The following is a 21,523-nucleotide window of genomic DNA, read 5'->3' as shown; positions in this document are numbered from 1 at the left end:
TTCATGCTGGCTTTCCTCCTGCTAATAAAAAACTCACTCACCTTGACTGGTTGTCTGTCAGTCCTTGGGATGTTCAGGCTCCCTTCTTATATAGAGATCAATGCCGCCCTACCAGACAGGACTTCCTTTATTTGGTCACACATTTTGATGCTCTTCGTTGGAGTCATTTTCACCTCCAAGGTGATACATGACACCTTTTTATTTTTATTTTGATCACAAACAAACAAAACTCACTTTTGGGGACAAGTTTTACACATTAAAATTGAAAATTGTGAGGGCTTAGTTTGTAAACCAGCCACAGGTTCATTATTGTGTCAACACCAGATTAACGTGACATTATTATCAACACTCGTGAAAAATTCATAAGAACATTACTCAGTATGATTTACTTAAAATTGATCCAACAATGTCCATAGGGACTTTAAGCTTAAACATTTGTCTCAATGTAAACTATGTTACTGAAAGACAGATGGTACACAGTTGTGTAAAAATAGATTAAGACAAATGTATTAACTGTGTGTTAATGTGGTTTTGGCAGGTGTATTGTTATTAGTTCAGACATTGTTTTGGTCTTCATGATAATCTTTCTAATGCCCTTCGGCACTGCAGAGTGTCTTTAAGCCACGCAGAAGCTCTCATATGTCGCTGGCATTCTGTAACAGAAGCCTTGCAAAGTCTTTCCTGTGACAAAGGAGCAGCAGGATTGAGCCTTCCAGGCTTGCCAATAGCGGAAATACTCACTGAGCCATGCATTATATAAAATCCCTAATTTAGGGATTAGATTAGATTTGTTCTGTAGGGAGGAAAGACAATAGAAACAAGAGACACCACTTGTATTTATAGTCCAGGTATTTTTTTGCATCCTGTAAAATGCAACACCCTGGGAAACGTTTCCTCTGTAAGAAAAGTTCATGCACTTTTATACCAATACCACAAATGCCTGCTTTTTCTGCAAATAAATAAATAAATCACAAAATCTCACAAAGTCAAAATGGTACTAAACAAAACCCTTCTGAAAGCATATGTTTATGACATACATCCTGATCAAAGGAGAATATCATGACACCATTATGGACGCTAATACCTGCCAAAGTGTCTAGTTATCTCATTACAACTACTTGGGCCGTCTTGGAGCAGAGCCTACGCTGGAGTTAATGTGATAAGATTATAAACTTGACAACATTACTGACACACGCTATACGGCATAAATGGACGATGAAAGGTAAGAATGCTGAATCTGCATAGCATGTAATGAACTTTTTACAACAAACAGTCATATAATAGAACATTTGATTAATTGAATATAATGAGTTACCTCTAAATTATCTCTGCCAAATTGTCAAAAAAAAATATTTGAAAATTGATTGGATACTGGGCATTCTCCATTAAAATTACATTAATGATGAATATTTGTGATTACTGATAAATAACTTTATGCTTTATTATGTTTTAACCTGATAATAAATCAGATGATGACTGCAGGGCCCCACACAATATTCTTCTGCATATTACAGTCCAGTCCACTCCAAAATCGGTGGTGAGATAGACAGAGAGAGAGAGACATGACTGTGTCAAATTCCATAATAATCAGTCAATAATCAACCAAGCCGTTGAGGAACACATTTTGGAACTCCATTGACTGCAATGTTAACAAAAATTTCAAAGTGATCCAGAATCCAGGATATTTTCTGGATCGTCACCAAAGTTTCCGGAAAATTTAAATCAAGATCCATCTTTAACACTTTGAGTTATGTTGCTAACAGACAGACAAACAGACAGACGTAGAAACCAATGTCAGCGAATGCATAATCTCCTCGGCGGAAAGGAAAAAATGTAACACAAAAAAGTAGTCCAAATGATGAAAATGACTTGAAAATAAGTGACTTTGGCTTTCAAAACTTTGATTTGCTTTGTCCCGCATACTCGAAATTTCCATGTGTGAATTTTTTGTAATATTTTGTTCCAAACTCAAACACACACACACACACGCACACACACCTGTGCTTCTGACAGCATATAAATATACAGTATATATAACCGGTCAAGTGGCGGCTCGCATGTTAACCTTCTAATCTCCACTCTTTGCTGCGAAGGACAGGAAGCCACAAGTCCGGGTCAAACCATGAGTCTGAACCACACGTCTGATGGTCTTAAGCCACTTACAACACTGACTCTAGTAACTCTCACGCTACATATCATTCTGCGTAAAGCGTCCCAGTGAATTTAACAGTAACCTCCAAATGACGGCTCATGTTTGTTGCAGCTCGATTGTCCATGGTGGAATCTGCAGTGAACAGATGAAGAGATTTATGTCTCTAGTTTTTTTCTGGACAAGGTCTTGTGCCGTCTCAAGGGTGCAGACGTATTTTTAAAACTTCTTTACATGGTCTTGTTGTATTGAGTATCCAAACAGATGAACTGAAGACAAGGCCAGGCTTGAAGCTTGACCTTCCCCTCAAGTCAAGTGTTTGCTCTCACAGTGGGTATCATGTTATATGATGTGCCAGTAGATTGCATTCTTTCCTTGTTGAAAGAGGACACTGACAGGGGCGAGGGCATTTGATGCTAAATACTGAGGGCTCCACACCTTAAAACATAGGCTTATATATTCAAAAACAATTGCGATACAAATATAGATGTCTCCTCAGCAATGTTCTCAAGCTCAGGCATTTGTCACTGTCTCTTACTGTGACGCAGCCTTTGATATTAAACACCCACTTCCTTGGTGGGCTTAGTCCTCTGCTTAACAAAAGGGCACTGTTGCTCAATTGTAAGAACTATTTTGGAGGTCAAATACAAGACATAGGTCTACTGCTTTGCCTTACACATTAATGTATATTATGTATATATTTGTAAAATTCCTACTGTGTTTCTTCAATGCATGCCAAATCTTACTGTATCCGTTTTCTGCAGCAGCGGCGCAGACATTACTGAATTGAGACCATTTGTTAGAAGAGGATTAAACACATTTAAAAATATATATATATTAATAATGCAACAGAAATGAATTTAAAATACGATCATCCTGATAAATAGCCCATTTTGCCTGATTATATGAATTAAATACTTGACAAAACAAGACTATCAAAATACCTCAAATTAGATCGCTCCTGCAAATGCAGTATTGCCATTAAGGTCTTCCTCCGTGATATCCTTACATTACGTCATCGTGAATGAATGAATGAATTTTATTTTGGTTCACTTTTCAAAGAGACAGAGACAAATCCTTTCAAAAGGATTTGTATCCCAGATGAACTGAATTCTTAGTCAGTGTCATTGATAAAGAGCTCCCTCTCTTTGCCCAACACTGTCTTTGAGTATTTGCATGACTTCTTAGACACATTCAACCTGTTTTTTTCCTCAACAGTTCAGATTAATATTTCCTTCAGTTATCTTTCTACACTCAATTCCTCACAAAACCAGTACAAAAGGATAACCCTTAAGGACTGCATTTGTTATTATGCTGTATGTACGACTGAGTAACTGTAATAAACGTTATGATCTACTACTACTTTGTATTTTATATCTAATAGTTGTTATCCTACAGCACACCTAGCAAAGTACTGTTCATGTTCGTACATGTTGATCCACCATTTTTCATTGCATCTATTTTCATTGCAGTATCCCAACTGCACAGAGACACATGTGTTAAGACCTTTTAAAAACTGCGAGGTAACTGACGATATTATTGCCACAAGGAAAATATTTGAAGTTTTTGTAACCTCAAAGACTTCTATGTGATAACAGGGATAACTGCTCAAATGTGTAGGATTTGATCTGGCACCAGAAGTGATTTTTCCTGACTTAATCAAGTGAGAATGACATGCAAATATTTGTCTTTTAGTGCAGAATTGTACGGAAATGTTGCTAATTCTCTGTTTACCGGGCCTATACAAAACACTACATTTGAACTTTGTGCTTTATAACGTTTGTAAGTAACTAACTCTGTCCATACTGAATGAAGAAATAAATGATACAAACACCAAAACTTGAACTGAGTTGCTTGCATATTTATTTCTTAGAAGAGACTTGACACAATGGAAAAAAACATCATATTGTACGATTTCTTGCCCCGTGTCCCATCAAGACTGATGCTCATTCTTCAGCCTCCTTTCCCTTTAAAGAACAAATATATGGTGAGGGGTTAGACGTTTAAAAAAAAAACCCACCTGATAAGATATTTTTAAAGATGGTGAATTTCCTTGGTGAACACATACCCTGCCAATTTCACGGCTTTTGGCTCTCAGCTTGTTGACCTGGGACTCGGCGATGTCGGCGCGCTCCTCGGCCTCCTCCATCTCATGCTGCACCTTCCTGTACCTGGACAGGTGAGTGTTGGCCTGTTCCTCCTGTTGAGCACAGTGTTTGCAAAGTGAGGCCTTCACCAACAAGTTGTTTGAACTAAAAACCATGCAGTCAATAAACTGCTCGGCTCTGCTCGAACACTGAAAAGCTGGGATTGACGTGACGCACACAATTTGTGTTGCGCGTGTCGAACATTTCACACTCACAGCGTCCTCTGACTGTCGCTTGTAGGTCTTCATTTTCAATTGCAGCTTGTCCACCAGATCCTGAAGACGGGTAACATTCTTCCTGTCCTCCTCGGTCTAGAGCCAGGAAACAGAAGAGTCTGCTTGATACCATTTCTGACCATTGTGTTTTAAGTGTATCTTCAAAACCACACAGGAAAACAGCACATTTCATACATAGATCCTTCATAAAGAAAACACTAGATTTCCAGGATCTCAATAATATTTTTAGTTGCATTCTACTCTACTCAAGGAATACTGTTGGAAGGTGATTTACGCCCCCTATGGGCCTGGAAGACAACCTACACCCAGTTTGTCTTCTGCACAAATGATAGAATTGCTGAGACGAAATATATTACATGATCACAATGGGATGTTTTACTTTTTAATTGCATGTTAAAATGCGGTTGTTTTAGTTCCCTGTACCTGGTAAGTCAGTTCCTTCACTCGGCGTTCATACTTGCGAACCCCTTTCACTGCTTCAGCTCCTCGTCTCTGCTCAGTGTCCAACTCGGACTCGAGCTCTCGGACCTTGATAACAAGAAATGCAGATATTCTGGTGACGTGTGTGAATATGTTTGAACGGCTGAAAAATATGATAAATGTTTATGAGGGTGTTAAGTACATTAATTTTTTTTACGAATCCGGTAACGTAAAGAGACTGCTATTCAGTCCTATGTTGGTGTTTTTTGTTTTTTATATACTTAATGAGCAGAAATGTTTTTTCTTTATTTTGTTAGTACTTTCTTCATTGTTCATACAAACTGAAGCGAATCAAAACTATAAAGCAAGATAGGTGGAATTATGTAGCAAACAAACATAGTGCAAATATGTAAATTCAATAAAAAGTTAAACAAACGCATAGATATCTCAGACATGATTTCTTTTCAAATCCACATTTGAAGAAGAGAGTCACACAAAAGTTTGTCTTACCCGAGCCTCCAGTTTCTGGAGCTGCTTCTTTCCACCCTTCATGGCCAAAGTCTCAGCTTCATCAAGGCGGTGCTGCAGGTCCTTCACTGTCACCTCCAGGTTCTTCTTCATCCTCTCCAAATGAGAACTGGTGTCCTGCTCTTTCTTCAGTTCTTCTGCCATCATGGCAGCCTGACAGATTATTTTTGACAAGAAAAATCACCAAAATCACCAAGAAAAACAAGGGCCAATTCATAACGCAACAGAAATATATGAGTAGATTACCATAAAGTAGCGATTGCTCATTTATCATTAGTTTAATTTGTCGAAAAACAAAACATGACAACGAAACCACTGAAAGTTCTCAGCCGTGCATTCTGAGCCTCGATAATGAGCCTGCTGTTGAACCAGCCGAGAGTGAAACGGTGAGGAAGCAGAGCTTACATCAGTGATGGCCTTCTTGGCCTTCTCTTCAGCATTCCTTGCTTCCTGGACGGCATCTTCCACCTCACCTTGGATCTGGACCAGGTCAGCCTCCAACTTCCTTTTAGTGTTAATGAGGTTTGTGTTCTAAAGGATGAAATAATAGATAAGATTTTCATTTTTTTCAAATTACCGCGACTCCCAAACTACACTGAGAATACCTACCTGAGAGTGCAGCAGGCCCACGCGCTCGCTGGCGTCCAGCAGCTCCTGCTCGGCTATCTTGCGGCTTCTCTCTGTCTGCTCCAGTGCAGCTCTCAGCTCCTCGATCTCAGCCAGCATCAGGTTGTTCCTGCGCTCCACCATGGCCACCTGCTCCCTCATTTCCTCCTGACCTCTAACAGCATCGTCAAGGTGCAGCTGGGCATCCTGAATCATGGAACATGGACACATATATCATAAAAAATATGCAAATTATTTTGAAGTAATTTGATACAGATCCTTCTGTGGATGTACCTTAAGCTGTCCCTGCACGTTTCTCAGCTGCTTCTGGGCTTCAGCTGCCTGGCGGTTGGCATGGCTCAGCTGAATCTCCATCTCATTGAGGTCTCCCTCCATTTTCTTCTTGATCCTCAGGGCATCGTTCCTGCTCCTGATCTCAGCATCCAAAGTGGTCTGCATGGTCTCTATCACTCTCTGGCTGTTCCTCTTGATCTGCTCCATCTCCTCGTCCTTCTCTGCCAGTTTTCTGTCAACTTCATTCTTAACCTGGGTGAGCTCCAGCTGGATGCGAATAATCTTTGATTCCTCGTGCTCCAGTGTAGCCTGCAAAATCCAAAGTGTAGGAGTTAGTATCGCGACCAGAGGTCCTTGTTTGAATTTTTCTCTGAAGTCATTTTACATGCCTCTGCCTCCTCTAGGGCAGTCTGGATTTCTGCTTTCTCACTCTCTGCAGTCTTTTTCGCCTTCTCCAGTTCGTGAATTGTCTTTCCGGATTCACCAATGTGTTCAGTCAAATCCGTGATCTCGTCTGTTGAAAATACACAAAAATACCATCATATCTCTTAGTCAAAAATGTTTTGCAATGTAATTATCCTAACAATAATTTCAAATTTTTTGGTCTAGAATCTGTTATATTAAATGTCAACTATCAAGAGAAATATTTCTCATCTTACGTTGCAGGTTCTTGTTCTCTCTCTTCAAGGTCTCCAGGTGGTCCAGAGCTTCCTCGTATGAATTCTTCAGTTTGAACATCTCAGTGCTGAGAGAGCGAGCTTCTTTTAGAGATCCCTCTAGCTCTGCCTGGCTCTCCTCATACTTTTGTTTCCACTCTGCAAGAACCTGAAGGTAAAACACAGAAATCAGTAGTTTCTGTCACCGTATGTTGTTTCAATTTACATAGAATTATATATTTGACAGAAAATGTCTAACTTTGTCAAAGTTCCTTTGCTTCTTGTCGAGGGTAGCCGCCAGAGCATTGGCTCTCTCCATGTCGATCATCAAATCTTCCACCTCACCCAGAAGTCTCTGTTTGGTCTTTTCCAGAGAGGAACATTTAGCATTCACAGCCTCGATGGACTCCTCTGCATCCTGAAGACGCTGAGCGAGCTTTTTCCTGTTTAAACATGGAGTAAACAGCTTTTATATTGATTTGCAGAATCATTGTTGATGGAAACAATGTGAATTCAGGAGTGTTCATTACTTGGCCTCCTCCAGCTCCTCAGTGCGCTGGATAGCATCGGTCTCGTATTTGGCTCGCCACTGAGCGACCTCGCTGTTGGCCTTGGACATTGCACGCTGCAGCTCCGATTTGGCCTCCTGCTCCTCCTCAAACTGCTCTCTGAGCAGATCGCAGTCATGACGAGACGACTGAAGAGCATGAGCCATGGCATTCTTGGCCTGATAATGTCATCATACATGATACGGAAGATTTCTTACAATTATGACAAATAGAACATTAGATATTTTTTATGAAAAGTGAATGAGTACCTTAACTTCTTCCTCAAGATGCCTTTTCAACTCGTCAATTTGGTGAATATAAGCCTGTTTCACCCTTGTGAGCTGTGAAACTAGAGACTCCTTTTCCTCCAGCTGATGACCAATTTCCCCTGATTGGAGATTGATTGGAAAAATTGGTTGCTTGGTTGGTTGATTTGCACCAATTTTCATTTTATTAAAGCCATCCCAGATGTTACACTCACCATTTTCAGTCATCAGTCTTGATCTTTGAACATTAACTTCATTTAACTGACGCATCTGCTCCTCATTCTTGGACTTAAACTCACTTAACTGGTCCTCAAGTGACCGGCACATTTTCTCCAGGTTAGCCTACGATACAGATACAGACTATTATTTCCACTGTAGTCATCATAATGCTTGATGATTAAACGTAAACTGTGATAATTATTATTCTGTGAATTAAATGTTTGCGAATGTTACTTTTGATTTAGCAACAGACTCCATATTGCTTGTGAGGTCATCAATCTCCATCTTGTACTCGCTTTTCTCTTTCTCCAGCTTCTGCTTGACTCTCTGGAGGTTATCAATCTGTTCTCCCAGCTCTGCCACGCTGTCGGCTTGCTTCTTGCGGAGTGCTGCAGCGGTCGCCTCGTGCTGCAGGGTGGACTCTTCGAGATCACGACGCAACTTCAGGAACTCGGCCTCACGCTTCTTGTTCATTTCGATCTGAACAGACGTCGCTCCACCAGCTTCTTCGAGCCTCTCGCTGATCTCCTCAAGTTCCCTGGACAAATCGGACCTCTGCTTCTCCACCTTGGCCCGAGCAGCCCGCTCAGCCTCGATCTCCTCCTCAAGTTCCTCAATACGAGCCTGTGATGCATAAATATTGTACATATAGGTGTGTTTGGATTACATGCATTCCAAGCCTTATTTTAAATTCTCAAGACTTTAACGTGGAGTTTGGCTTGAGTTTTGGTTAATGTTAATTATATTGACATAAAATAAGACCATGTCATTTTTGATCACACATGCTCCACTTTTTGCCTCATAATTAAAGTTCTTTGTCAGTTGTGAAAAGGAAGCTTTTTTAAAAATAGCCCATTGGCTAAAAATAGTTTTAAAAATAGTTATAAAAACATGCACATTTTATCAATAACCCCTAAACAAGACAACTTCACCTTACCTGCAGTTCCTTGATTTTCTTTTGAAGCTGAACTCCAAGCACTTGTTCATCTTCAATCCTGCTTAGAAGCTGGCTCATTTCAAAGTCTCTCCTTTGGCAGCACAAATACAGCAAATGTGTTAGCACTGAATCTTGAATTAGCAAAGAAATAAGTGACGTTTCATTATTACATACTTCTTTATTTTCTCCTCAGACTGCTGCCTGTCGTTTTCCAGATCCATTATAGATTCATGGGCTAATTTCAGATCGCCTTCAAGCTTCCTTTTTGAACGCTCGAGATCCATACGGAGCTTCTTCTCTTGCTCTAAGGAGCCTTCAAGCTAGCACATTCAGATGGAGCATAATGAATCCAAGTAGAATTATGTAAAATCTGCATGTACCCTCAATTTTACATACATATAAATCATCTTACATCGTCCACTTGCTGCTCCAGTTTGGTTTTGGCCTTCATCAGAGTGTTGACTTTGTCTTCCTCGGCCTGCAGATCATCAAGGGTCTGCTGATGAGCCTCTTGGAGGGCTTTCTTCTCTTTGGACAGCTTGGCAATGGTCTCATCTTGAGATGCCATCTCCTCCACCAGGTTTTTAACCTGTGTTCATAGTATTATGCAACAGATGTTAGAGGGTATATGTCTTTAGAAGTGGTTTAAGGGGCCTTGATATATATAAACCTACCTTGTTTTCAGTGGCATGCTTCTCTTTTTCCACTTTTGCCAGGGTGAGCTCCAAGTCATCGATGTCCTTCTTTAGCTCTGAGCACTCGTCCTCCAGCTTCCTCTTCTTTGCAGTCAGCTCAGCATTTATTTCCTCCTCGTCCTCCAATCTCTCGCTCGTCTCCTTGACTTTGGCCTCAAGCTGGATTTTTGCTTTAATGAGCCCCTCACACCTTTCCTCTGCATCACTCAGGTTTTCACCTTCCTACATTTTAACAATCAAAATGTTAAAATCATATTCATAAAACACCTTAAATCAGAATTTCCCCTCTTTTCTTCCAACTTACAGACTGAATTTGTAGCTGCAAGTCATTCCTCTCCTGCAGCAGAGAAACCATCTTCTCCTCCAGTTCTTTCTTCTTAGCCAGAGCCTTTGCTAGCTCCTCTTTGGTCTTGGCAAAGTCCTCCTTCATTTGTGCCATCTCTTTTTCAGCCTCTGCACTCTTCAGCAGAGGCTTGATCTTAAAGTACAGCTTCATCCATGGCCAGGTTTTGACATTCATGAATGAACGAATGTTGTATTGAAGAGAAAATATTGCCTCCCTTGTGATTGGAGACAAAGACAATGTGAATATGAATATATTTATTAGATAGAATGTTAGAGTACAAGTACCTAACAGAGCCTTTCCTCACTTGACACGTTTTATAAATCTACACCATTTTCCTCCTGAGTACCAAGGAGATCATGCAGCCTGTAGGATCCAGGACTGCAGTTAGGTAGAGACTTCCATGTTGCTACTGTATGTCAAACACAGTCAATAGCCTTCAACACAGTCATAAATACAACAAAATGTGCTGTGTCCTGTTTTTATTTTCCATCAGACAACTGAAATGAATAACTTCTAATCATATTTCTACTGAACAAAATGCCCAGTAAGCTTACCTCCTCTGCATCATCTTGGCAAATTCTCGTCTCATGAGGAAAGCTCGACTGAGAGCCTGAGTCATTGTGACCAGTTCAACCAGTTTCTCATCTCTCATCTCCTCAAGTGTCCCCAGTAGGCCAGCCTTGAAGAACACCTGATGATATGTACAATAATATAAAAACCAAGCTACGAAAACATTTCATTATTTCATGATTATTATTAAATCTGTCGATTTACCTTGGTGTGGCCAAACTTGTACTGAGATTGATCCACATTGATGGATCCAAGTAGTTTCTCTGAGGCTTTCTTGTTGTCAATGAACTGCCCCTCAGGGATGACGCTAGCATTCAGTACTTTGTACCTGCAAGAATTGATCATCAAGATAATAGAATGTACGTGTGAACTAATAGGCAATAAATAATAATAGTTCAGAATGATCTGCTATACCTCTGCTTGAAGTCGCCATAGAGGATTCTGCTGGGGAAGCCTTTCCTGCAGATCCTGATTCCTTCCAGTACACCGTTACACCTCAGCTGATGGATGACCAGGAAGTTCTCCATGAGGCCTTAACAGGGACAAGCAACCTAATTGTAAGGAATACCTCAAACAGGTCTGAGGGACTGTAAAGTTGGGTCATTTTCAGACATCACTGCTTTGAAGTAGCAGCAATAAGACAATGATGCTCCAGGCTGAATCACTGTGAGGAAAATGCCTTCTGTTTTGGACCCACCTGGTGTCTTTGTTTCATTGGGAATAATACAGCGCACAAAGTGTGGGTGAGTGCTCCTCAAGTTGGTCATCAACTTGCCCAAATTTTCCTGTTGATTGATAAAAAAATAATTTATCACACATTTTTGAAACTGAAATGACACTAGTCTGGATTATTTGGATTCTTCACATTTTAAAACATGATCTGACAGCAGAAAAAAAATAAAAAGGGGACAAATAAATTACCGGTAGAATAATATTGAAGCTATGGTGTACAAAATTTGAAAGAAAAAATGTTTTGTGCTACCTCTAAAACTTGTTTTTCTTTAATACATATTTGACAGATAATCTGAGTAACACATATGTCATTTTGTTTGGCCCTCTTAGAGGTCGCTAAAGAGGCTGAACCCTAACTATCGGCATTGACTGGCTTGATTTGCAAAAACATGTATCTAGGTAGCAACTCTGACATAAGAAGATATCTATCACCAATCATCACAACATGCACCCCTTTTGTGTAAAGGTTAGAGACAGGATCCCCTGCTATGATCAGTAACATGCAAAGTGGACACACAGACATTCATATTACGGGATGACCATAAAAATAATATTTCAAATTAAGGAAATTACCCTGAAGAGAGCTGACACCGTCTGGAAGGAGCCACCCTTCTTCTTGCCTTTTCCACCTCTACCTTCTATAAAAAGCAATCACAATTTAATTTTCACGTCAGAATCAGAATACTTTAATAATTAAATAATAATTTTACACCCTTGTTGCTTTTATTGAATAATCAAAACAATCTAAGAAGATTCTACATAATTACATTTTAATAAAATAACAACAGGCACGAGTTAAGTACAGTGTATTAGATGCTGCCTTACACAGTGACACACTGTCAGTCTCACTCAATGAATAATTATAGGTGAATTCTGAATTTGTTTTGAGTTAATAAAAATATAAATGTAAGATTTTCTTTTCTGAATGCGATCACATTGATGTTACTGACGGTATTCTGTTATATCTTAAATTGTTTTTGGAGAGGATTTTGTACAAATTACATCAGCTTTCCTAGCACTGGTGAGATCTGGACATAATCTAATGTCATTCAATGTCTTAAAAATTAAATAACATTAACTTTACCATCTGCGCCATGAGATGCATAGAGGTGAGCCAGCAGTTTCACTGAAGACTTCTGGAAGAGCTGCACCACAGAATCATTAAGGGGGTCCTTGTTCTTATCCAGCCAGCCAGTAACGTTGTAATCGACGGTGCCGGCATAGTGCACCAGAGAGAAGTGAGCCTCAGGTTTGCCTTTGACAGGTTTGGGTTTCTGGAACGGAGCACTTTTGCCAATATGCTGGTCAAACATTTTGTTTTTGAAGGTCATGTCTGTAGCCTTGGGGAACATGCACTCCTCTTCGAGGATGGAGAAGATGCCCATTGGCTGAAAACATTCATCAAAAGGTGTCAATTAATCAGATTGATCAGTTTTCCATGTTTGTGAATATATAATGTGTGAAAGCTCACCTTCTCAATCAGTTCAATGCAGGCCGCCAAGTCCATACCGAAGTCAATGAACTCCCATTCAATCCCCTCTTTCTTGTACTCTTCTTGCTCCAGAACAAACATGTGGTGATTGAAAAACTGTTGCAGTTTTTCATTAGTGAAGTTGATGCACAGCTGCTCCAGGCTGTTGAACTAAAGGTAATAAAGGTAATAAGATAGAGTGTGAAATTTTCAATGTGCTTGTTCGCTCTGTAAAACTGAAAAAATAACAAAGTGTTATTTACTTACATCAAAGATTTCAAACCCTGCAATGTCTAAGACACCGATGAAAAAGTTCCGCGGCTGCTTGGTGTCCAACATCTCATTGATTCGGACAACCATCCACAAAAACATTTTCTCATAGACGGACTTGGCGAGAGCCATGACGGAGTTATGCACCTAAAGATGGAACGAATTCTGGTTATACAAACCCAATGGTTTCATAAATCGACAATTAATTAATTTGTGGAAATAAAACCAAATGTTTTTGAATATCAATTACCTGTGGTACAGTTTGACCTTTAACAACCATTTCATTGCCGACCTTGACCCTCGGGTAACATAAAGCCTTGAGGATATCAGCAGAGTTAAGGCCCACGAGGTAGCCAATTTTATCAGCCTCTGATAAAAACAGAAATCACAAAAACATTAGAAATTAAAATCCCATTTATTCATCCTGTGCTGCCCATTTGGAACAAAGTGACGGTGACAACAGGCTAAGCAGATTAGTATGGGCATTATTCCTTTCAGCCCCTCCTCTCCCAAGGTATTCCCTCACCACACATTACAGCACTTTGCGGGTCTTGCCAAAAATCTCTTCCCCCATTAGATGTGCCAAAAATACTTTGTCACTACAACTGGATCCCTTGATTGCAAATAGCCGGCAGATCCATTCTGGAATCTCTTGAGTTATGTGGACTTTGTGACCTTAAAACCCCCATAAACTGTTTTAAAGCAAACTATTTCACTCAAGGAAGAATAACTGAATCAACAAATAAATAAGCATGGGATATAGTCTCAGAAGAAAATACTATAGTGTTAGTAAAATAAAACTGTCCTCTAAACATACCCTCAGTGCCATCGGGCTCAGCCTGCTCTTCCCGCTGCTTCTGCTTGAACTTCATGTTCCCATGATGTATCACAGCTCCAGTCAGCTTGAAAATGCCTGCTTTCTCTTCCAAAGTGAAGCCCAGGATGTCGATGGCAGTCTAAAGAATGGTTCAGGCTTATTTAAACTTGTTTCTTCAAGGTTATTTAGAGACCTCACGGTTTACTGCTTTGTTATCCCTTGATGTAAGTAATAATGTTCAATATGAACACATTAATATTGCACAGTAATAGATAACGTTGTTAGGCATGCATTGCTTTGTATTTTGTAGTATTTACTTACATCAGTGGCAATGAATTCTTCAACGTCATCGATACTCTTGACCGTGATTTCACCGTGACTGATCATGGGATAGTCGTATGGGTTTTTGGTGATGAGGAGAGCCTCTGAAATGTATACAGTTTATTTCAATATGCATACATAGGAAATGGATGTATTGATCCTACAAACGCATGCAGGCCTGTGGCCAAATGACAAACCTATCAGCTCAGGTTTGTGGCCTGTCATGAGCTGATAGAAGATGTGGTAGCTCCTCTCAGCAGACAGCTGGAAAGTCACCCGAGACTTCTCCAGCAGGTCTGCAGCACAAGACAACAAGCTGGTTAAACGTTTATACTCGCAGCAAAATCTCTGCATAGTGATAGTTTGGAAACTTACATGTTTCAATATCTGCTGACGCCAACTTTCCAGTTGTTCCGAAATGGATTCTGATAAATTTGCCCTACAGAAAAATGCAGTTTTAATAGTGGAAGTATTTGCGATTTTCTGGTGAAGTTTCCACCTTAGACTGAGTAGAAAATGTAATTTTAAACTTTCTCAGGACAATGTTTAAGAAACAGCATTAAGTGGAAAAAATAAAACTCTAAAAATTAATTGATAATATCATATTAATCTACCAAAACTATAATGTATACTACTACACAAGCAACGACAGCATGCGTAAAAACAATCCAAAACCCAAAGGTTAGTGGTCCAGGAGAAAACTTGTGAAAAAAGAAGGACAAAAACTCACAAAGCGGGATGAGTTGTCGTTCCTCACAGTTTTGGCATTACCATAAGCCTCCAGCAGTGGGTTGGCTGCAATGATTTGATCTTCCAGCGAGCCCTTAATGTTACATGAGAGGTTTTATTCCTATTTTCACATGCATCACACACACATATGCTATATATTACTATTTACCTGCATTTTTCCAGGAACGGCCTCATGCTTCTTTCCACCAGCCACAGCGATTGTCGCAAAGTACTGGATGACACGTTTGGTGTTGACAGTCTTTCCTGCACCGGATTCTCCACTACAATGCAGATCATTAAATTGCTGGGGTAAGTCAGACATGATGCAGTACAGAACTATTCAGCACAAAGCTAACAGAATTAAATCATTGAAAACGAGTGCACTGTAGCGTTGACTTACGTAATCAGGATAGATTGATTCTCACGATCTGAGAGAATGACATTGGAACACATTTGAAAGGATTAATTTAACGTCAAATAATTTTCTTGTATTAGAGAGACAGAGACAGATAGAGACACTGATTGATACCTTGGAGCATGAACTGATAGGCGTTGTCCGAGATAGAGAAGATGTGCGGTGGCGCCTCGATCCTCTTCTTTCCTCTGTATCCTGCTACAACCGCTGAGTCGTACACTGGGAGCCACTTGTAGGGGTTCACCGTGACACAGAACAGCCCCGAGTAGGTCTGGAGACAGAGATGGAGATGCAGACACGTCATGCCTTCATGTCTTCATTCACTGAGGCAATGATCAGGACAAACTCACGTAGATCATCCATGCAGCATAACGCTCTTTGAGGTTATAGAGCACAGAGGGCTCACTGAGGTGCGTCATCATGGCCATGTCCTCAAGCTTGTCAAACTTTGGAGGATTCATGGGGAAGATGTCATCGTCCTTTACATTGAGGGTCTGCACCAGAACAACGAAAACAAATTACATCTAAGATAGTAAAGCACCAGCACAAGATGAATGTAAGTATTTGCCAGCAGTCTCTTCACTTCCCTCGCGTGAACATACCTTCCCACCTGCAATCTCTACTGTGGCTTTGCCACCCTCCTTCTTCACTATTTTCCCCTTTATATACATTTGAGTGGGCTCTGCCACATAATAAGCTGTTTTGGCATCAAAGGGAGTGTTTTGAGCCTCGATTCTCTCCCTTTCTGATTTCCGGAGGTAAATGGCCGCCGGGCCAAAACACTCCATTTCTGGGTCTACACTCATGGCGGCACTGTAAAATTGAATAAAAAGGTAAAATGCATTCATTTATATAATTAAAATGTATATTAAGATCAAATTCAATACAATATAAAGTACATGACTTCATATTTGATTAATACATTAATGTATCACTAGACTTACGTTTCTGTTGTACTTGTTTTGTGGATACTACAAAAAAGAAAAGCAAGCTGTATTAAAGAATTGTACTTGAAACACTGCTTAACAATTACTTCTTGAATGCCTTGATTACTGCTAAAAGTGCCATAGAAGTCTTACCTTTGTTGACAGCCTATCAGTCCACAGATTTTGACAAGCCTGGGAGCGCTTCTTTTATACTGGCATCTCTTGAAACAGGGCAGGATCAGCCCTCCTGTTAAGGCCAGTGAGGCTCTCTCAGAAGAATGCCATCACATGGTCTCCATCGCCACAACTGTTGTCACCTTATCCTGCACAATGCAAAAGGAAACTACATTAAACCACAAATTTCTGCCCAAAATTATATTTTTTACTATGCATTTTAACATATCAATATTTGCTTCTGTGCAACAACAAGAGATCATTTTATATATATTGTATATGTGAGTTATTCTATATAAATATAGGAAAAAGGCTATTACTTCAAATCTTTTTGAATGTTGGCCAGAGAGTCTCTTTGACAGGATTATGTTCTCAATCTAGATCCAACCATTTAAGGTTGCTCTACCATCAAGCAAACATTGTTCCCAACACATCTTGAGAACAGGGCCAAATGTTTCACCAGAGCTAATTTAAGACCCCATTATGATCCATTATACTGTTTTGTTTTCTCTCCAAAGAAAGACGACACTTTGGATGCTGCAGAAAGTATTCTCTTGTGGTACGATTCAGTTGCAATAAACGGTGATATTCAATATGTCTTGCCAAAAATACCCTCCAGCTCAGGGATGCCCAAGAGCTCACTTTGGCCATTGTTGACAAATGCATTGAAGGCTTCTGTTAATTACATGTCAGATGTACATCATCATCCTATTACTAAACACCAAAGAAATAAGCAGCCCGCTCCTTATCCTTGGTTCAGACAGTCACTATTGTAAGTCATAAACTCATCAAGGGCGATTTAGCTTACGCTCTGTATCTTTGTTAGTGTAGATCTAAACAGAAACGGTTACTGCTCCTCGGTCAGCTGATGAATTCAAAGTATACGTTGTGCTTTATGTTGGGTTACTATTGGGGCCTCTGATCCCACCCAAGCTTGTGCCACCTAAATGAGGTATGTGCAAATGTGTGGTTGAAAGTATTTACACTTATAGCTAAGACAAAGAAAAACGAATTTTCTTCCTTGACTCTGAATATGGAGCTATGTTGTTTAATGTGTTGTGTAGATTGTTTAATGAGAACTTCTTGTCATGTCTAAATTACCAACAATAGCCACTATCATTTATGCAGAGTTTATATTCCTGTGACACTTAGATAAACATGCAAAGACCAGAAGCAAATTAATGTGATAATCTCATTTGTTTTTTTCACTTGTAATCTCTGTACTTTATTTGTGTACACACAAGGAGGAGCAGAGAAGAGGAGAGGAGGTAAGGAATATGGTACACATTGATAAGCATCATTGTGTACTGCAGTGTAACCAGAGAAAAGTCGCTCAGAGAAGACAAAGAAATGAAAATCAATTCTTATCGGTGAATGTGGCCGAAACATATGGATGCATCCTGTATAATTGCAATACCATCAAACTGAATTAATTACCAATGTAAATATATGAACTTGTTTGTTCGCAAGGTTTCACTTGGAATTTCTTTTAATTCATAAAAATAGATTTGAAAATCATTTGCAAATATTTTCCTAAATAATAACTGATTAATATTTTGCCAATGAGTGGACCAGCTGTTGGTTTTTAGTAAATACTGTCAAGTTTTCAGAGTGGAAAAGACATTTTTGGATTGTTGCACAGTAGGGTTTTGGGTTTTAGTCCAGACCTGTACATGAGGTTAGCATGTTCTCCCATGTCTACAAGGGTGTTTGTTTCCTCCCAGTACAAAAAACAGGCAGTGTATCGGTGAATACTGGTGACTCTAAATTAACAACAGTTGTGAAAATGAGAATAAATGCTTGTTTTTGGATGTCCATCTCCCTGTGTCTCAGACTTATGATGTGCGTGCTACCTGTCCATGTTGTGTCCAGCCTCTCAATGTCGTCCGATTTCAGCCAGCATAGGCTGCAGCCCCCCAGAGCCCTGCAAAGGATAAGTGGTGCATCCGCTACAGGTTAGTAGTTTTCTATACTGAGATACAGAATAGTGATATAGTTCCTCATTCTTCTTTTCATCATTGCTCATTTCTGACTGAAATGTTTCCCAAGTCAACTTTATTATTTCTTTTTATTCAGGGACACTTTCAAGCCACTGTAATACTCAAAATGTTACTTTAAAGGGACATTTGTTCTCTACAGTATCAAATCAAATTGCTATGAGGTGTAAAGCATGAGCAACACAAAACTTGGCACAACCGCTGTGCGTTCCAAGAAATATGAGCCCACATGGTGGCGCTCTAATGACAGCTCCAAAATAAAACTTTTGAAAGGTCCCCTTTTGACCTAACTTAGTTGTCCACCTGATGAATTTCAATTTTCATTTGAAAAAAGCATTTTGGCAGATCCTAGGTTGTTGATCTTGTTTGGTTTTCAAAACCCTGACCAGTAAAATAATTTATGGGTCTTATGGAAAAAAATAAAAAATAAAGATGCCCACATCATCCTAATTCTTGGTAGATATTTTCAAGTCTTCTTAGGAATAGACTTGCTGAGGTATTTTCAGTCTGACCCATGACCATACATACACACACACACAATTCTCAAGATATCTTATATTGATTAGTCAATTTCATTTAAATATCCCATATAATGCTCTTTTTCCACAAGTTAACGCAGTTCACATGCAGACACTTATATGAAATATCTGTCTTTGGTGAAAATAGCAAACAGGTGCTGAAGGACAGCGTCCGTCATTTCTGTCTCAATCAGCTCTGTGAGGAAAGCCTCTGAAAACGAAAACGAAACTAAGTTCAACTAATGTGCATGCATGTGCATACACATCTTGTGCACATTCTAACAATGTGATGTCACATAAACGAGGAGGATTTCTGCCAGACGCATTCCAGTAGGTGAAGTACAAACTACACAGGATTGACTGGATGGTTTATTGAGCTGTTTTTGGGTTGATAATGATCCAAACTCACCATAATAGTGTAGAAACATGGGAAACATGAGTTTTTCATAATATGTCCCCTTTAAGGGGGATTTAAATTTTCTGACACACTGATCTGCTAGTTCTCCAAGAAAGGCATTGGGAAAACATGCTGTAACTAAAATACATACAATTTATTATGAGTAAAGGAGACAGTAAGTATATTCAAACATGCTATATGAGTAACGTATGAGTAGTTTGATAGATAAAACATCAATTTAATGACCCCTCCCACACACACATACACACCAAATGATCTTGGGAACAGGAGGATAGAAACATGCTGCAATTCTGAAATCAAATTATTTAGTGTAAGACAATTTAAAATGAAAATTTCACAAGTCTTCAAATAACTAACATACAATATTACAGCAGAAATGGTATGAAAATAATACTGATATATGCATGAATTAAATTGCACATCTTATGGACATTTTAATTAAATAACAAGTATTAGTTGATAATTAAAAAGTAATAACAAGTAGTGACTTGCACCAATCTGATAAAAAATTAAAACCACTCCCAGGTCAAGTGAATAGCATTATAGCATTCAGACCATATTTAACCACAGCAGCATTCCAATGTTGTGACTGATTTTGGGTCTTGGGGTTACAAGGTGGGCCTCCATGGACCTTTTCAGCACATACCGTTAACTGCAGTGTTTAGATTGGGGGGTGCACGTTAAAAACATATCCACATGAATGCCCAAAGAATGCAAGGTTTCCCAGCAGAACATGACATTGTTGAGAAATGGACAATGTTTTCACGTCACCGTGTTTTGACTGATCATTGTGCTACTATTCTATGGCTGCGTTAGCTAAATCAGTCTGGGGTTGCTGTATCACATTACTTATTCTTCAACTCAGAGGCTTATTGCTAGGGAGTATTTATTTTCCTCATTGGTGTTCAGCAAGTGTGTGTGTGTGTGTGTGTGTGTTCTTTGTGTTGTGGCTTAACTGCTGAACAACTGTTGCTGCAGTTTCTCTTTCTTTGACAGATTGTCATTACTGCGCCTCATGTCTACACACTTTATTATAGCTGTGTTTCCTGGCAGCACCTGTATTAATCTGCCTCTGACTATTGGGTTGTGCTGGTTACATTTGGAATTTGTGTAAGGTCTTTAGAAAAACAGGCTGGCGATCCAACTGCGGGGCGATGGTGGCGCAGTGGTTGAGAGGGTAGTCCTATGATCGTGAGGTTGGTGGTTCGGTTCCCAGCTCAGGCGCATGAGTGCGCTGTCGTTGTGTCCTTAGGCAAGACACTTCACCCACATTGCCCCCGGGTGCCTGCGCACGCGGGGACCAGCAGCAGACTGCGGTTAGACTGTAGCTGCTGTAAACCAAATTGCCCCCCGAGGGACAAATCAATAAAAAAAAAAGTACTGCTCATATTTAATTTGCACCACATAAATCTGTCTTTTAGCAGGATAAGAAAAATATTTCTGAAACGTTTTTGATTCAGAAATATTTGAGTTGTTCTCTGCTGGAAATTGATGGACGGTCTCCTTGAGACTGGGGAGTGAGCTACTGCCTCAAGTGAGGAAATTTAATCATCTTTGGATCTTATTCATGATGAAGGAAAAATGGAATGTGAGATGAACAGGAATTTTGGTGCCATCAGTAATGCATCCAGTATTTCATTGGTTGAGAGGATTGAGCCCCAGGTAAAAGTCTTTACCAGTTGACTTAAGTTCCAACCCACCTGTAGAGTGATGAACACTGGGTAATGGCTGAAAGAAGAGTGGCAAAAATATGTTTATTTTCAAGAGTGACTGGGCTTAGCCTTGGAGATAGGGTGAGAAGCTTGGGAAAGAAGCTCAGAATAGAGCTTCTGGTCCTTCATGCCAAAACAGCAGCTGGTTCAGGCACCTCAATGACTTGGTACATTCAGCTGGGAATGGGATCTGGGATCGAACCAGATCTTGCTGGAGGGATATCTCATCTGGTCTAGGAAGCATCTTGGGATCCAGATAAACTAAAGAAAATGCATTGATAGATGGAACGATTTTGTTGAAATGTCTGGTTTTTCTTATGGCCCAAGGACTCACTTTCCTGGACTTCATGACTACTGCCTACAATACTTTGACAAATATGACAAAATAAGATCCCCGTGCAATCCA

General features: G+C 39.7%; 1 protein-coding gene across 1 annotated transcript; it reads right to left on the bottom strand.

The window, feature by feature from the left end:
• Window positions 1-3,989: 3,989 nt before the first annotated feature.
• LOC137898427 (myosin heavy chain, fast skeletal muscle-like) lies at window positions 3,990-16,178 on the bottom strand. Its single transcript, XM_068742462.1, has 39 exons — window positions 15,975-16,178; window positions 15,723-15,866; window positions 15,487-15,643; window positions 15,358-15,385; window positions 15,127-15,238; window positions 14,959-15,051; window positions 14,604-14,667; window positions 14,426-14,524; window positions 14,229-14,332; window positions 13,908-14,046; window positions 13,341-13,459; window positions 13,088-13,237; window positions 12,821-12,991; window positions 12,434-12,737; window positions 11,923-11,987; window positions 11,315-11,402; window positions 11,032-11,149; window positions 10,822-10,945; window positions 10,602-10,738; window positions 10,006-10,261; window positions 9,681-9,923; window positions 9,419-9,595; window positions 9,181-9,326; window positions 9,007-9,097; window positions 8,304-8,693; window positions 8,066-8,192; window positions 7,854-7,972; window positions 7,567-7,763; window positions 7,296-7,479; window positions 7,040-7,205; window positions 6,770-6,894; window positions 6,381-6,689; window positions 6,090-6,293; window positions 5,886-6,011; window positions 5,463-5,633; window positions 4,956-5,060; window positions 4,512-4,607; window positions 4,218-4,349; window positions 3,990-4,116 (listed from the first exon to the last, which is right to left on the bottom strand). The coding sequence occupies exons 1-39, from the start codon at window positions 16,176-16,178 to the stop codon at window positions 4,096-4,098; spliced, it is 5,805 nt and encodes a 1,934-aa protein (XP_068598563.1). The 3' UTR covers window positions 3,990-4,095.
• Window positions 16,179-21,523: the final 5,345 nt, after the last annotated feature.

This window comes from Brachionichthys hirsutus, chromosome 8 (genome assembly GCF_040956055.1).
Source record: "Brachionichthys hirsutus isolate HB-005 chromosome 8, CSIRO-AGI_Bhir_v1, whole genome shotgun sequence".
NCBI lineage: Eukaryota > Metazoa > Chordata > Actinopteri > Lophiiformes > Brachionichthyidae > Brachionichthys > Brachionichthys hirsutus.
Note: the sequence above shows the minus strand (reverse complement) of the source record. Positions and strands in the feature narration are given on the sequence as shown.

Coding starts and splice junctions, on each gene's coding strand:
- LOC137898427 (XM_068742462.1), bottom strand. CDS start 16,178: ATGAGTGTAGACCCAGAAATGGAGTGTTTTGGCCCGGCGGCCATTTAC. Junction 12,992..13,087: donor CAGGGTTTGAAATCTTTGAT/GTAAGTAAATAA, acceptor TATTACCTTTAG/TTCAACAGCCTGGAGCAGCT. Junction 6,690..6,769: donor CTGCCCTAGAGGAGGCAGAG/GCATGTAAAATG, acceptor TGGATTTTGCAG/GCTACACTGGAGCACGAGGA.